Below are 14,926 nucleotides of genomic sequence, written 5' to 3'. Positions count from 1 at the left end.
ATGATCCAGGTTGGATTTGTTACAAACTACTGGATGGAAAGTTAGTTGTGTTTCCTCTCTATCTCTTTTTAAAGAATTACCTGCTGCTTTTCATCTTGCAGTGACAAAACATTGTTAAACAGAGACTGTGACAATGGTGGGGTTTTGTTTGGGGTTTTTTGTTGTTTATGCAGTATTCTCTGCAGCTCTAAAATGAGTCGGTTGTGACCCAAGAAATAATTGATGGGGATGAATTTACAGAAATAAGCAATGAACCCTAGGAAATCCAGTTTTTTTGACAGCTAATTTTAGTTAACTAGCTCAAGTTGCAGTTGGTGGTGATTAGCTACTCTCAAACTGGTAATTTACTACAATAAAAACTAGTTTTCAGAGGGTTCATGCTATTGTAAACCATGTGTAGTGGTTTATAATAGCAGTGTTGCATATAGATTTAAAGAAAAAAACACACAGAACCTGTCGCTCAGCCAATTGGCCGTGTGTTTAAATTCTCAGCACTCTACAATAATAATAAAACAGCTGGGGCAGGAAATTGGTCATTTGCTAGTAGTTAATGACTGATTTGTGTGTGTTTGCCATCCTCCACCACCAGCCAAAATGAATAACATTACAAATTCTCTGCTTCTTCTGGGAATAGAAATTGTGACAGAGAAATGGAAATTTTAGTCTATGACCTGGAGTATTCAAGATTGGGCAAAATGTTTCTCATACCTGGTCAAATTATTCTTTGATAGAGGTATCAAATAGATTTTGTTTATTATTTGTTAATACAGTTGGGGGGTGAAAATGTGTTGTGTTTTTTTAATTATTGTAAAGTAGCTGTAGTTAAACTTTTTATATTTTATGGTTTGTTTTTATGTTTTTTTTTGTTTTGTTTTTTTTTTTGTCTTGTATTTTCTTCTCTTGTCTCCTACTTTCAGCCTAACTCAGCAGGAACAATTCAAAGCACAGCAGGGCACAGGAACAGGAGTGTCCCCAATGATCATGAATTCTGCTAATAACAAAGAAGTGGATATCTTAAGGATGCTTACCAAGGCCAAAGATGAGTATACCAAGGTGAGATTTGCTATCTATAAAATGAGGGCATTTGTTTTTGGTGATACTGTAAAGCCTGAGTAAAATTAGCGTCATGTTTTGGAACATAAAAGATTTTTTGTAAAATAATTTTACTCAAAGTGAAACTGACAGCGTAATTGTCATTTTGTGAAGGAGTGGTAGGTATAAAAAGTTTTTTTTTTTTTTTTTTGTCAGAATTTTCTAAAAATTCGAAAGATATGAATGTTGTCAATAAGAACTTGTGAAAGGAGAACATGTATGTGATTGATTATTTGCTGGAGGCTAGGGGGTAAGAACAAGTGTAAATTGGCTTTCATTTTGACTCTTAGGGCTCCTGTGCTTATTGCTTATTGAGTGGTACCAGAAGTTGTGTCCTCTTTTGGGGCGAAGTATTCAAACCTGCTACTAGTTTCTGTGGTTTGCACGAATAATTTACCTTAGGGAAAACATCGAGCTTAGAAATTACCATTTTTGTTGTGGTTGTTATCTACTTCAGACACTACTAGAAGGAAATTAAAAGGTTGAAACCTAGCGTGATTTCAACCCATGTGCTACTTTGGTCTTCTGAGGCTTCTAAACAAAGAAGTAACTAATGGACTAATAATGTTCTGTATTATTGAGCAATCAAAAATGTTTTACTTTAGGGAATAAAAGTCTAACAATTTTAACTGTTCATATATATGCTACAGATTGTTTCAGAGCCTGCAGGTTCCTACTGCTGTTTCCTGTATTTCATATGTGTTGTCATGCAGTAATAAAGCTCCTTACATAAGTGTTTTGCAGCGAGAAATACGTATGTCTTAAGCAATCTAAAGAGAGGAAAATGTTAGTTTTTTTGAAATGTGGCTACTAATAAGACCCGCAGAAAGATAATAACTATTTGAGTTATGGTGAAATGCATGCCTTTTTCATGTTGGTATAGCTTCTTTCAAAGCTAGGACCTTCATATTTTCTCTAATAATGCAATAGGTTTAATGTACCATAATCAACAAATACTTCCAAATCCTAGTATATTGTCATGTTTTAAAACTGGACGAGTATGAAGTCTTGAAATAAGAGTGTGATTTGATTGCTTAAGCATTTCATAAAATAATTTCATTAAATACCCCTAAAACACCATAAATGGAAAACTGGAAAATATTAGGCTGTCCTCAGATACTAGGAGATGGATGTAGTACATTTTTAAAAAGTTATCTTCCACTTCTACCTGAACACATAGCAAATCAAAACAGAGGAAAAGATTCTAGAAGGTCTGTTGTTTAATAGTTTTCTGATTTTTTTATTTTTTCCTGCAGATAAGATCTTTAGCAAATTTGCTTCTTACCTCATCTTTAATCTTTCTGCATATGAGTGATTGCTAAGGAAATAACAGGAAAACTTCCTTCTCGTCCAGGATGTGTGCTAGGAGTATCTGACTTCTTAAGAACTGGATTTGTGTTTTTTCTTGTTTGGTTGGTAACACAAAACTAGGAAGGGCATGAGAAATAAAGGCGATGACAGCCATTTTTGTATTTTATGTCAATATGTTTCAGAGCAATCGTGCTTTTTGGCTGCTTTATAACACGTATTTCCTTGCCAGCACACATCTTACAACTTACACTGCTAACGTGTTGAAATCAGTTATGAATTATGTTGTTCTCCTTTTCCAATTCTGTGTGGCTTCATAAAATAAGATATTTTAAAATGTTGTGAACCATAAAATAAGAACGTCAACTTTGAAGCATCTAAGGGATTCTGCTCAACTAGCAAGTCCTAGGATAAGTCCATTAATGATCACCCATTTAATGCACTGTCCTTTGATCTATTAGAGGTTGTATTAGGGGGACATCCTTTGCCTCGTTGATAAGACCAGAGTAACTGAAGCTTCCTGCTTCATTACTGAAGACACACAGACATTTGATAAGAACATCATTTCTGATAGGGCACACATGGCCTCTGGACGTTTATTTCTGTTGACTGCTTTTTCACTGTCTTCAAGCAAAAAGTTCCAGTGGTACTGCCCTGCTTGAACAGAAATATAGTATCTAAGATGGCAGGTGTCCTCATAGATTTTGATTTGTTAACTGTATGAAAGACTGGATAGTACCTTATCACCTCCCCAGGAGGACACTCTTTCTTGAGGGCACTGTGCCATACTCTGGCTGGATGACACAGACCGTGTGCTGCTGTTCTTGTACAGTCTGAATTTTGTCTGGATGTCTCACTTAAGCAGGGCTCTGGAAATCCTTTCTGCTACTGCTTGCTTTGAGGTGGTTGCTGTCCTCTTCAGTGTCTGTTTTAGAGAGCACTTTGAACAGACAAATGAAAAGGCACAATAATGTTTTCTTGTGGCTCCTTTAGATTGCCTAGATTGAAATCCCACATTTCCAGGGCTGCTTAACTGTGTTTGAATTCAAGCAGCTTTGAAGTTCTCTGTGTTGCTTTCAACACAACCATCCGTCTATTAAGCTCTACTAAGTTCTATCAAGTATTGGCCAACCTTCTTTTCTCATATCAGGGCTTTTTTTGTACCTGATAGGTCTTTGCAACTCACGTTTCTCAGTCAGGTTTCTCCTACAGAGCATGACATGAGGATATGATGTGGAATTTCTGTCAGGAAATCTGCACTGCTCAGGTCCCATGCTTGTCCGTTGTCCTTCCTTTTGGCAACATCCCATTCAGCTTGAGCATATTGTACAGGTGGACTGTGAAATCTTACAACATAGAACAGCTGTTTGCCTTAAATGTCTCTGACTATACCAGACTTGCCTAAAACATCCTCAGTGGTGTTTTGTTCATTTTGATGAATGTTCTTCACATGTGTCTTTCAAATACTGCTTAGCCTTTCTTTCACTTGATCTTAAAACCTTTTAATTTCTTATGCATCCTTTGTAGAAGCATAGCTTTGAACAAGGTACGTGACTGAAGGACTGAACTGTGAAGCAAGATGTAGTAATCACCAAGTATTTTAGCTGATCAGTACTCTGCTGGTTCTAGGACTAAAGAACATATTGACATTTCTTTCATACTGCTTTTTGGTGTTTGTTGATGATGATGGTAGATGATACCTTTCCTTACCTGTCCATGCAACAATGGCTAAAATATCTTGCTGCCTAATTTATTCATCAGCTAGGCCATGCTACTAGTGTGCCAAAATGACCTTCTATTTTAAGCTCTAATAGCTACAGATTCCTTTGAAATCAGCACAGTGTTTGTGTGTACTGTTCTTCAGTATGCATCCCTATATCAGATGCCAGCCTGTTAGTCATGTTAGCAAATCATGGGAATGATACCAAGTCAGATTCAAGTCATTCATTGTACATTTTTGTGTATAGTTAGTATTTTTTCATTTTGCTGAGGAATTTAATCCTAAAAAATGTTCTTAATGGTGATAAATGTTGAACTCTACTACTCCTTTCCTCAGTTGTATTCCTTTAGGTCTGACATCCTGTAAAGTATGGCAGTGGCGTCTAAAGTACTCGTGGTTTCTGAAGAATTCAGCCTATTAAAATACCCTAGAGAAATGAGGTCCTAATGCATTTATTTAAATTCTGCTGAACTCATAATGAAATATACAAGAGTATGTTATCTGTCATGTTGAAGAAGTTTAAATATGTCTTTATATGATTTTTCCCCAAAAAGCTATGCTGGAAAATATCACTGAGAAGGAGGCATATTGAAGAAAAGGCAGCATCCTGTAGAAAAAGAACAATTCGGGAGAGAAAAGATTTAATCTTACTAAGTGTGTGTTTGTCCTATGTAACAACATAATGAGTTAGGCTGTGTGTGAACTAAAAAAAAAAAAAAAAAAAGAAAATTATCTCCATTTGTTTTAATATAGGTCAAATAGTGGCTACAGGAAGCACTTAATTTGAAGTATGAAAAAACTTTCATCTGATAATTAACTAGGTAAGATGCCTATCTGTCATTAAGTGACAACAGTAAGAGACAACAAAAGTCACCAGTCAGAAATTGACTGAGACAGTGAGGTTAGAAAGTGATTTAAGGATAATTCAGTCTTTTGTCCTAGTGTATTTAAAAATAAAAATAAAAAGTTGATGAGTTGCTCAAAGCTCAATACTAAGGTTGAAATTGTTGTGAGTCCTTGTGAACTGCCTAGAAATAATGATAAAATAAAGGTTGAAGGGGAAAAATAGTTCTTCAGATTCAGGGATAACAACATGTATGCTCTGAAGAACCAAGAACCTAAGAAAATACTTTATTGGATTTTTTTCCGGAGAGCGGAAAAATGTAGCTGAGTTTAAATAGATTTGCATGTTGAATGCAGTCTACTCAGATTAGCCATGAAGAAGCACTTGATATGCAATTTTGTATTAACTGAAATTCAGTTTTGCATTGCTGGCAAAGTCAGTACTTTTTACTCTTTTTTTCCAAAAAAAAAAAAAAAAAGTTGTTTCTTGCGTTATGCAGTAAGGGTACAGCTGTCAAGAAGATACAGGTGCTTGGTTTTTACTCAGATTAAAAAGCAGACCACCCTGTGGCACGGTTGTCTGGTGCATGTGTTATAGTTATTTCTAAAAGCAACATTTGAATCAAATTCATTGCAGAAGTCTGTGACTTCAAACACCCACAAAATGATTTTTGGGCAGAGACTGGCATAATCGCTGAGGTTGGAAGGGACTTGTGGAGACAGTGTTGTCCAGCGCCGTTGCATTAAAGCAGTATCAGCTATAGCAGGTTGTCCAGATCCATGGTAATTCAGGTGTTGAGTATCTCCATGGACAGAGACTCCACAACCTCTATGGGCCATCTGTTTTAGTATTTGAACATCCTTACAGTAAAGTTTTTTTTCTTAAGTTTAAACAGAATTTTGTATGTTCTGTGTTTGTCTATTGCCTCTTCAGTGGACAGAAGTGCCTGGCTTGGCTGTCTTTACAGCCTCCCATCAGGTATTTTGTTCACAGTAATATACCCTGAGTCTTCTCACCTGGATGCTAAGCAGTCCCAGCTCTCTCAGGGTGGCATGCTTAATGCAGCCCAGAATGCAGCTGGCTTTCTTTTGCTGGCTTGTTTGACTTCTCTGGCAAGGGCCTTGGGTACATTCCTGAAAGACTGCTTTTCAGTCAGGCCCATCCTGTGCTGATGCATACAGTTATTCCTGCTTGGTTTCCTTTTGTTGAAATTCATGATGTTCCTGTGAATGGCAGCACAACCATCTGGTCTATCAACTACATGTTCCCATTTTATGTCCTCTACGAGCCTCCTCTCTGCCATCAGTTAGGTCATTAATGATGTTAAACAGTATGGACCCAAGGATCAAGTTCTCGGATACATGGTAGCAACTGGCCTCCAGTCGGGCTTCATGTCAAACACATCTTGAGTCCAGTAGACCAGACAGTTTTCAGTCCACCTCACTTTCCAGTTATCTAACCTGCATTTTATCATTTTTTCTTGGAGTGCATTATGGGAGATAGCGCTGAAGGCTTTGCCAAAGTCAAGATAAACAATATCCACTGCTCTTCCATCATCCACTGAGCCAGTCCATCTCACTGTAGAAGGCTATCAGGTTTATCAGACATGACCTCCCCTTTCTAAATCCATGCTGGCTAATGCCAAACACTTTATTGTCCTTAACATGTTTGTTATAAATGTCTACCAGGAGGATTTGCTCCGTCAACTTCCCAGGTATTCAGGTGAGGAAAACTGGCCTGAAGTTCCCCAAATTCTTTTTCTTTCCCTTCCTTGAAGACAGGAGTGCTACTTGCTTTCTTCCAGTCCTTGGGAACCTCCCTCAGCTACCATTACCTTTCAAAACTAATCAAGAGTAGTCTCACAATGAGCTCACCTCTCAGGGTGCATTCCTACAGGTCTACAGGTTCTGTGGACTTGTGTCTTTTTTTTTCCTACATGCTTCCTAACCTGATCTTCCAGTGCTGAGGGTAAGTCTTCATCACTCCAAACTTTCCCACCAGCCTCAAGGGCCTGGGATTCCTGAGGACAAATGGTGCAAAAAGGCATTGAGCACCTCCGCAGTACCTTGTCAGGACAGTGCCCCTTGAGTCCCTTCAAGGACTCAGCGTTGGTTTTACTGAACAGTCCTGGAACCAGTGTGTATTTTTGTTGTGGTACATATTAGGAATGGATTTAACAGTAAGTTTGATATGTTTGGGGGGATAGAGGAAATAATTATTTTCTCTCCTAATATATTTGAATCTTAAGAATTTTTTCTCGGAAGGTTCTGGAGAGGACACTGCTGTTTTTATATCCAGACAGCAGTGGCTCTGCTGTGTATCCAAATGGTAGCAGAGTTCAGTGATGCACAGGATGGGGCTCTTAGCTGGAAGGGCTCTGAAACTGGAACTGCTCATGCCTTATCCAGTCATTAGTCCCAACGCATAAAATTTTGAGCCCAACAAATTCAGTTACTTAACAGTGAATGTTCTTGCTAAATAGTATTAACTTTTTGTTAAGTAGCTCTTTTAAAAAGGAGGTCTTCTCCATTTCTTGGTTTTGGTCATACCTAACAGCAACAACTTCCAGCACACTATTTCTTTTCTACTGACTTTAGCACTCCTTGTATACCCATTGGTTTCTAGTTTCATTGACTATATCCTTAATTTTGCTACAGTGTAAATAGGATTTAGTCATCTTTTCCTATTTCATTTCTCTTTCATACAGTGTTTTGTGCACATTCTTTCTGAATTAAATTATGCCCTTCTCTCTTCATACAGCAGTCATTCCGTGTCCCTGACTTCTTTTAGTCATCTGTCTCTGCCTGCCCATCACTTTATAAACACAGTTTTTAATCCTGTCATGTATAATAAGGTAACATACCAATTTGGCCACTTAATTAACTCTGTAATTATTGTTCTGTGTGGGTATGCAAGTTCCCGCATTGTGGAATGTTTATGTAGAAGAGTTTGAGTTAGAATTTCAGTTTTTAGTAAAAAGCGTTTTAAACGTTCTTCGAGTGCACATAAATACTTCATGTAGCTAAACTACTTAAGGCTGTTGAAGGACCAGCTGACTACTGATGCAGGAAAAGCATGCCTGGTTGCTTGGTTTCTGAGGTGTCAGATTGATTTTATGTTAAGTGCAGGAAAAGCAAAAGATGAGAACTGAGATTTAAATTAAAGGGAAGCCTCGTACTCAGAAAATCTTGGAATCAAGTGTTTATTTTTACATATGCTTTGTGGTTTTAGAAAATTAGCTTGTAGATGTGGTTATTTCAATAGCATAACACTTCATAGTCAGTGCTACAACTGTTATTTTTGGTTAGTGACTATCTAACCATGTCTGGATTTTACTATGGTGGAAAACTAAGGGAAAAAATACTCTCGTACTTAACTAGAAAATCCTTCTTTTCTGTTTCAGTGCAAGACCTGTTCAGAGCCAAAACAAATAACCAGCTCTTCTGCAATCTGTAACAACCCCAACCTAATCAAACCAATTCCTGTGAAGCCTAGTGAAAATCAGCATCAACGAGTATCTCAGCAAAGCAAGGTGAAGCGTTTTGCATTGTCTTCTGACCAGTGTCGCTGTAATCATGTAGTGAACTAGGAATACTTACTTAGGTTGGGAGGTCAGTGCAAGAACTTGAGGTGAAACCACAGTAAGGAATTTTTTTTTAATGCAAAGCAAATCTGTCTTTATAAATCTGCTCCCATCCCCACCATGTGATGTGGAAGCACTTAAATTACAGATCGACTGTCCTCATGCAACAGAAAAAACACTAGTCTTTCAATGTTGGGGTGCTGCTTTGATCCCAAGCTGGTCTGGTCAATTGCTGAACCACATTTTTTGTGTTCTTTGCCTTCAAGGGAGTTCAGGTAATCTAAATAAAATCTTTTGATATATCTTCAAACTGCATCACGTTGCAAAATCCTAAAAGCTGAATTCAGTCAACTGTGAGAGGGAGATGCGTTAAGAGTGGCCCTACTTTGCACAAGGGGAGATTTTTGTCTCTTATTAATATTGTATGGATGACTGAAAGGAAAGATGCTCTTTCATGGTATTTAAAGTGAAACCACTGCTATCTTTCAGATTCATTGGTTTTCTTCCACATTAGCAGCTTGACAACTGTTTTCTTGCCCTTATGATGTGACAGAACTATTAAAAATTCCCTTGGGAGAAAAGAGCATAGCAGTTTTCTTGGCTTTTCCTTGAGTACTGCTGGCTAAATATTGTCACCACTTAATGTGACTTCTCATGCATGAGACAACTATGTTTACTTCTTTTCTTTGTCCCCTCACAGAACGTGGATCCTGAACCACAACACTTGTCTCTGACAGCGCTGTTTGGAAAACAAGAAAAAACAGATGTCTCAGAACCTCTTAATAAACAGCATCAAGAGAACCTTCCTGTCAGGCAGGGTGTGGTACGTTCGCTCTCCTACGAAGAACCTAGCAGACATTCTCCTTGTGCAGAGAAACAGCTTTGCCCTGCCATTCAGAAGCTTATGGTGCGTGGGACAGACCTTCACCCACTTGCTGAGTTTCCTGAGAACCGACTCTGTGAAAATGGCAATATCCACCCTGTGGGTGAGACTTTCACAGGACTTTTCCAACCTGTGACTTCTCGTGGTATTGCAACATCTCATGTAGTACAGGATGCTGCTGGTACTCAGAGTTTATTACAGAAATTGCAGGGTCAGTCAGGTTCAGTGACGAAAATGGATCCCAGTGCAACAGGATCTGTGAACTCAACAGCTTCTGTGTTCAGCAGGACTCCTGCTACTGTTGGAGCACCAGCAGCACAGATAAATAATATGACCCAGCCACCTTTGGTATATTTCAATGGCACCCTGCCAGGTCAGACTTTAGAGTCTCAGACACTTGGTAAAGAACAGCCCAAACTTCCTAGACAGCCAATTTCTCTCTCTGGCAATCAGTCAGCCAATTCTGGGGTGATATCACCTCAAGAGCTATTGAAAAAGCTCCAGATAGTGCAACAAGAACAGCAGTTGCATGTCTCCAGCAGACCAACGTTGGCAGCTAAGTTTCCTGTTGTTACTCAGAACAGCAATACACTGAAACCACTGGATTCTTGGATAGAAAAGGCACCAGTTACAGAAAAACAGAACTCTCTCTTTCAGGTAAGTTAGCAAGTTCAGATTTAAAAAAAAAAAAAAAAAAAAGGCAATTTTGTAAACTTGAACATTATAAGGCTATTCTCTGTTTCTTTTGGCCAGTATATTCATGTTTCTGCCTTACTAAATTTTGCTGTCTTACATGCATTTTTCACTTTGCAAGTGACAATTTAAGAACAACATCAAGTTCTGATTCACTAATTGTAAGTTATTGCAAATACCAAGGGGTATGTCTGTTGTACATCACTAATGACCAAAAATACTGCAGTCCTGTTTGCTGTTTGTTTGTTTTTGTGTGTGTGTGTGTGTGCTTTTTTTCCAGACATGTTTAGAAAAGTTGCTTAGTTTTCAGTTGCCATACTTTGTCTCAGGCTGTTGTGAGTAACTGCTGGTAATTGAGTGTAATATTTTGGGTTTAAGAATGTTTTTTCTTAGAAAATTAGTCAAACTTTTCTGTGCAGGTATGTTTTTCTTTGTATGCCAGTTGGTAAAAGGACACTTACTTCAAAAAACTGCTGTTAGAAAGTATTTTTATATTGCTGAATTATCTTGTACCATAACAACTACTCCAGGTTATTCAGTAGTTTTGTTTTTCCACTTGATATTGTTTTGAAAAGTTGCTTTGTATCTGAATGTCTTCCAAAAAAAAAAAAAAAACCAAAACCCTGGATTTTGTTGATTGTGATCCTAAGATTGGTGTCACAGAAAAATCAGGATATGTCCAGAGATTGTGTCTCAAATGAGTACATATTTCTATTCTTCAGGAGAACCTCAAATGCGATTCCAAAGTCCTCCATCTTAGACAACTAACATCTTTGTTTACCATTTCATTCTTTGTAGGAGCTTCCACAGTTGAATGTCTTCCTGTGTCTTTTGGGGGGATGAACATCCAAGCCCCTTTAAAGTTCTTTTATTGCAGAAGACTATCCACAAGCATTATGTTGTGTTGGAGTCTGACATTGTAAAGCAGTCTTTAAGTTACTTACCCAAACGACAAGCTATTCATCTTTTCAGCATAAAATTCAAAAGCTGTTCTTCTGCTGTTACTGAGAAATGAAAAACTACGAAATGCTTCAGTCAGCTTGCTCCTAATATCCTCCTTACTCCTAGAAAGTTATTCTACACCTGAGGAGGCTGAAATGGCCATTTAACAATTAAGGGCCACATGAGCACAAACACTGACAGGTCAAGATTTCTAATTCCACGGGAGATGTCAAGGGAAAATGAATTTGATAAAGCAAATAGTTATCACTATTTTTATTCTTTAATTAAACTAGTTGATGATATTGAATCTGTGTGAAAGAGTATCTTGTGGTTTAGTCACTAAAATTATTCAGGATTGGTTGCTCACAGATGGTAATCTGACTTTCCAGTGGAGTGCTAATGAATAGAAAGAGGATCCAGAGTCACAATAATGTACTGTTTTCATGGGGAATGGAGCTTACCTGCTATAAGTGAAAGGAATTTTCTGATTCACTGATAAATATGTATAACATGGAGACATAAGACGTTCCTAGTTAGGAGGAAAAAGTGCAGTGAGGCAATTGCCAGGCTATAAACCAGTATGCAGAATAAAAAGTGGCAGAAATCTTGATGTACTTTTGAATGAAAAATCCATACTGATGCTGATGAGGTTAATGACTTTGTGTATATTTGAAAAAGAAACTGATTCCAGCATTAGTTGCAGTATGGAAAGGGAATTGGCGATCTGACTGATAATGCAATTCCAATAGATTTACTGCTCGAGTATAAATAGAACAATAGGTTGAGAGAAGAGAACAATTTTCACTGGAAGAAGCATCATCCACTGGGATTATTGCTGCAATTTTGCTTTAACACATACAAAACAGAAAAACAAACAAACAAACAAAAAAAACCAACAAGCAAACAAACAAGTAAATAAAACTAAAGAGATTCTTAGTCCCCCTTTTTCAAGGCTGTGAGCTCACCAAAAAGATTGACATTGCCTTGGAGTGACTTTACAGACACAGATACAGCTGCTATAAAACTGTATTAGATGCAGTTTTTTTGACATATTTAGCTTTATTTGTAAGACTTAACACATAGAATAAAAATCATGAACGTGTGACTAAGCATTGTTTAGGACACCTAAAGCTTGGCAATCTGGAAGGAATACACCCACCCCCAAAGCAAAACAAAAACCTGGAAATGAAGGAATGAGTCTTTATTTCTGTAGAATCCAATGAATTAGCCATAAGAAAGAAGAAAAAAAAAAAAAGATAAAAATTTGAAACTTTTAAAACCAACATTAATCTTTTTATAATTACATCTTTGCTGTAGACCGGAGGCTTTAAGTGCTGCCGTGCCTGCAGACAGACATTTGAGTGAAATTGAGTTGGCACAAATATATCCACACATGCTCATGCAAAATTGATCAAAGCAAATTCTGATGACAAATGCAGCAAAAGGTTTGTTCTCTGTAATTATCTTTTGGTATTGCATCTTTTACTGTAATTTAGCATACAGAAAAAGCAAATTCTAAAAAGTATGACAGGAATAGAAATGTATCTGGACTGTGTCTTTGTTATTTGGAAAAATCACATTAAAGGAACATCCCAGATCCATCAGCAGTGCTAAGAAAATTAAAGCAATAGTCTTCTGCACAATTGACACATTACAAGTCCAATTTTAAATTGGCTTCTGCATCTCCATCTGGTATAAGAACTGTGATCTCCCACGTGGAGAGGAAGAGACCAGTCACAAAAAATAAAAACCACAACCACACAACAAAAAAAGCAAACTAAGGAATAATACTCGGAAGCATTCAGTCTGGTGCCAGTCCTATTCTGAGAAGTATTCCTTTTGCAGATGATGAGTAACGTGTGCTGAGGATGCAATAAAAAAGCATTAATCTGCAATAGGCTTTTAAACGTGTGCTTAATACTAAGCATAAGTTATCCTGATTATAGATATATGCATGCTTAAGAGTTTATGTTAATCGGAATTACAGTTTTAAAAATGCTTGCAATAACCTTGACACAAATCTATCTTTTCTTCACAAGGCCACTTATATCGCTTACCACTTACATTGCTTGCCACTTACCTCATTTCTTGGAGCATTTTCCATCAAAAATGTGTTTTCTACTTAGTATCTTACATGCTCTGAACAAGTGTCTGGTACATAGTAGCTAATGATACGATGCTCGTATCAAAGATACCTATTATTTTAACTGCTGTTTCATCATGAGATTATAAACGTGTACAGGAGGAATACAGTAGCTGTGTTAAACTTGTCGTGAAAAGTAATTTAAGATTCTGTAGTTAAGCATCAATAAAAATTGTCTGGATTATACTTGGGAGAGACAAAGCAATGTTAACATTAGCATTATAGCCAGCTGCATTTTAATGGCAGCTTTATTTAAAGTTCCTGAACCATTCCGAGATTAAATGCTCTAAATGATGGCACTACAATGAGTGAGAGGCCCACAGCATCCACTGGGTGCTGATGGTCCAGAGGAGCGCCTAATGCAGCTGGCATTGTGCACGTGTAGGAAGCAGCACCAGGCCCCAGACTCCATTCCAGGAGATCCATGCATTTCTTAGGTCATGGCATTAGGGGAATTTGTCAGCTCTAATGTTGTCTAGCTGCCTGCAGCCATGAAGAATATCAAACAGATCCTAGCGAGCATTTGTGCTTCAGAGAAGGTATAGTATGTGCTGCAACAATTACCCTGCACGGTTTTCATTGCTGCAGGACTGGTGGCAGACTGCTACGCTGTTATTAGTGACTCAGGGATTCCAGTATTGACCTGATAAAGCTGGAAGCAATCCAGGGAGGCTGCAGCCCACAAGCAGCTCGGGTTAAATTCTGTGAGAAAGAAGGCGATCAGCACTGTTTTGGAAGGGCTGTTACGTCTCGTGGGAAATTCCTCAAAGCTGAAAGATTGGTTTGAAGGCCACATGCCCCTACAGAGCATTTGCAGTGCTTGCAGCAAGAGCTTGCTGCTATAGGAATTACACTTGTAGTGTCACTCTAGCGTCCCACGTTTCCTCATGGGCATCAGTTGGCCCAGTGACTGAAGGTGATCTGAACTCTGAATCTGAACTGAAATTTTGCCCTTGTGTTTTAAAAAGCAACCATCCTGTTTATGTAAGAATTTGTTAAATGGCAGAAGCTTTGAGCACAATGTCTTAGGAAAAAAAAAAAAAAAAAAAAAAAGTACCTTTTAATGTTTGAACACGAAACCAAACAGTATGCACTGAAAAAATGCCTGTATTTTCTATTTGTCTCCTGAGGCAAACGCTGAAGTATTGCAGTAACCTGTAGACATTAGCTGTGTCACCAGTAGATGGCAATATTGCTTATTCCATATAGCTTCCATATGGTTGGCAAGTTCTACCAAAAAGCTGGTTTTATCCAGGAAAAGCAAATAATATTTGATATATGTGTTGTGGTTTAACAGACGTGTGTTTGACAGTAGTAACCATTTAGTACTAAGAACGTGGTTTGTCTCAGGTTTTGTTTATATTTCTCAGACTAGAGAGAAGTGTCCTTTGATTTCAAAGGACGTGTCATTTAGGTCTTGACATAGTCTGTCCTAAAACATAGGACATAGGCTCTGTCTTATGCTAGTGAGACTGTTTAGGACTATGATTTAGGACTATCTCCTCCAGCTGTTCAGCACCGCTCCTTTGCTGGAGGTTCCTACCCTTGCAGGGCAGTATGTATATGCATTCTTTAAATCCCATTAGGAAAAATCAGCTGGTTTAAGCTAACCCTGCCAGTTTCACTTGAGGTAAATTAAAGAGGAGTTACATGAGTGGCACGGATGAGCAGATCAGAAGTGTTGCGGTGTCTGGAAGCAGCCAGTCTTCCACAGGTAC

General features: G+C 38.0%; 1 protein-coding gene across 1 annotated transcript in view; it reads left to right on the top strand.

The window, feature by feature from the left end:
• DCP1B (decapping mRNA 1B) overlaps positions 1-14,926 on the top strand; it is a 44,379-nt gene that overhangs the window by 24,602 nt on the left and 4,851 nt on the right. Inside the window, exons 5-7 of the mRNA XM_032187956.1 lie at positions 918-1,053; positions 8,368-8,496; positions 9,248-10,087. Coding sequence (XP_032043847.1) covers positions 918-1,053; positions 8,368-8,496; positions 9,248-10,087 — 1,105 coding nt within the window. The remainder of the gene's footprint in view (positions 1-917; positions 1,054-8,367; positions 8,497-9,247; positions 10,088-14,926) is intronic.

The sequence above is a fragment of the Aythya fuligula genome, chromosome 1 (genome assembly GCF_009819795.1).
Source record: "Aythya fuligula isolate bAytFul2 chromosome 1, bAytFul2.pri, whole genome shotgun sequence".
Lineage (NCBI taxonomy): Eukaryota > Metazoa > Chordata > Aves > Anseriformes > Anatidae > Aythya > Aythya fuligula.
This window is presented reverse-complemented; position numbering and strand designations above follow the sequence as displayed.